General features: G+C 34.7%; 1 protein-coding gene across 3 annotated transcripts in view; it reads left to right on the top strand.

The window, feature by feature from the left end:
- Positions 1-2500, top strand: part of map7d1b (MAP7 domain containing 1b) — a 91247-nt gene that overhangs the window by 73728 nt on the left and 15019 nt on the right. For all 3 annotated transcript variants that reach the window (XM_056479343.1, XM_056479344.1, XM_056479342.1), the window contains one exon: positions 495-614. In XM_056479343.1, the coding sequence (XP_056335318.1) occupies positions 495-614 (120 nt within the window). The remainder of the gene's footprint in view (positions 1-494; positions 615-2500) is intronic.

Here is a 2500-nt window from a genome sequence, read left to right as displayed (position 1 = left end):
ATCCAAAACTTTTAAAATCAACTTTATCCCTTAGTGACTTATTTGTGTCTATTTTTAATATTTAAAAATGAAGAGAAATATCTGTTGATACTGAATTCGATTTCCATTACGTCTTCTCAACTATACAAGAATAAACGTTTATCATAAAAGTCTACCGTTTAAAATAGTGACATTTTTCAAGTTATCCAGCATGAGTAAATACTGAGTACTTAAATACACTAAGTTGTACTTCAGCTCTCTTGAAGTTACAACAAACAGACAAAGCAAACCACGACAGCATGCATTCACTAATATTCACAGTAGTATCCAGAAATGAGTCCAGATCAAGAAAATGATCAGTGTTCACTCAACGAAGGGCCTGATAAATCTGCTTCCAGTAACGGCTGCTCTGATTTGTCCAGCAGCACTGCTACAGCCTGCTGATTGGCCCTTTGTCCAGTGACCTGTGGTTTGTGTCAGCATATGTTGATGTTAACAGCACCCTCTTGTGTCAGCCCGCAGTTTGCGCCTGAGCCCGTGGGAGAGTCGAATCGTGGAGCGGCTGATGACGCCCACCCTTTCATTTCTGGCCCGCAGCCGCAGCGTCGCCACCCTGCAGAACAGCAGCGACCCTCGTGAGTTACACAAACACCACACTGATTTTACAAGATGTAAAATGAGTCTCTGATGTCCCTAGAGTGTATATGTGGAGTTTCAGCTTAAAATATCACTCAAATAATGTTTTATAACTCTCTGAAACTGACCCCTTTGATCCTATCTGTGCCATTTTGGTGACTGTCGCTTTAAATTCAAATGAGAATTGGCTCTTTTCAAAAGAGGGCGGGGCTACAAATGCGTGTCAGCATAGTGGCAGATTCAAAAACAAGACTAACCTCCTATGCTAATTTGGGAGAGATTGTCACTAGTGGGCGGGGCTTTCACCTTCTAGTGACACGTACAAAGAGAGACTGTCAATCAAAGTGTTTCTGCAGACTGTTGTTATCAAGCGTGATTAGAAAAAATTTAATTAATAATTGTTTACTATTAGAAGATGGGGTCCCACTTTATATTAAGTGTCCTTAACTACAATGTACTTGAATCAAAAAATAAATACAATGTACTTACTGTGTTCATAATGTATTTGAGAACACCTGTGGTGCTCTTGAATTGGGATAGGGGTAGGGTTATGGACAGGTTTGGTGGTATGGGTAGGTTTAAGGGTGGGTTAGGGTGTAAGAGATGGTCAACAGTATATTTACAAATTTAATTACACGTGTAATTACATACAGGTATTTAATCAAGCATAAGTACACAGTAAATGCATGAATTTACACAATAACCGCATTGAAACGAATGATTAATTTTGGTTTAAGTACATATTAGTTAAGGACACTTTATATAAAGTGGGACCGAATATGGTTATACTGACAGACTGTTGCCACACAACTCTGTGCAAACCACTTATAAAAGGGATTTTTGCGTAATAGGTGCCTTTTAAAGTCACCACAATACATACACACCCTACTAATGACTTAAACACACTTCATAAACACAGAGAAAACAAGCCGTTCATCTTATTTATAACGCAAATAAACTTCAATTATCTGTTCTGTGTATATGTACAGTTGAAGTCAGAATTATTAGCCCCTCTTTGAGTTTTTTTTCCTTTTTTAATATTTCCCAAATTATGTTTAACAGAGCAAGGAAATTTTCACAGTATGTCTGATAATATTTTGTCCTCTGGAGAAAGTCTTATTTGATTTATTTCGGCTACAATAAAAGCAGTTTTTAATTCTTTAAATCCATTTTAGGGTCAATATTATAAGCCCCTTTAAGCTAATTTTTTCCCCGATAGTCTGCAGAACAAACCATCAGTATACAATAACTTTCCTATTTACCCTAACCTGTCTAGTTAACCTAATTAACCTAGTTAAGCCTTTAAATGTCACTTTAAGCTGTATAGAAGTGTCTTGAAAAATATCTAGTCAAATAATATTTACTGTCATCATGGCAAAGATAAAATAAATCAGTTATTAGAGATGAGTTATTAAAACTATTATGTTTACAAATGTGTTGAAAAAATCTTCTCTCCCTTAAACAGAAATTGGGGAAAGAAATAAACAGGGGGGCTAATAATTCAGGGGGGCTAATAATTCTGACTTCAACTATATTTTTTAGCTTTAGCTTTATTAGTTTAAAATGAAGCACTTTTAATTCAGAAGTGGTGCCTGTTTTTCTAGTGATACTTTTTTTTACTGATTTTATTTGATGAAATTGGCTATTTAGTTTAATATTAAGATGAAAGTACTTATTTGCATAAATAGTTATTTTTTATTGTTGATGCATATTACCAATTCCATATAACTCCATATTATATCCGTATATGCTATTGCATTGTTCTAATTTTTAGTTTTGGTGGTTTTCTGTTGGTAAAATCCAGTTATCCATATTATTTGTGTGTAATGTGACAACAAATATAGTTATTTTGTGTTTTTAAATAAAGAACAAGAGAATAAATAGT

This window comes from Danio aesculapii, chromosome 19, assembly GCF_903798145.1.
Source record: "Danio aesculapii chromosome 19, fDanAes4.1, whole genome shotgun sequence".
Classification (NCBI taxonomy): Eukaryota; Metazoa; Chordata; class Actinopteri; order Cypriniformes; family Danionidae; genus Danio; species Danio aesculapii.
The sequence above is the reverse complement of the archived record's forward strand: the minus strand, read 5'-3'. Positions and strand labels throughout refer to the sequence as shown.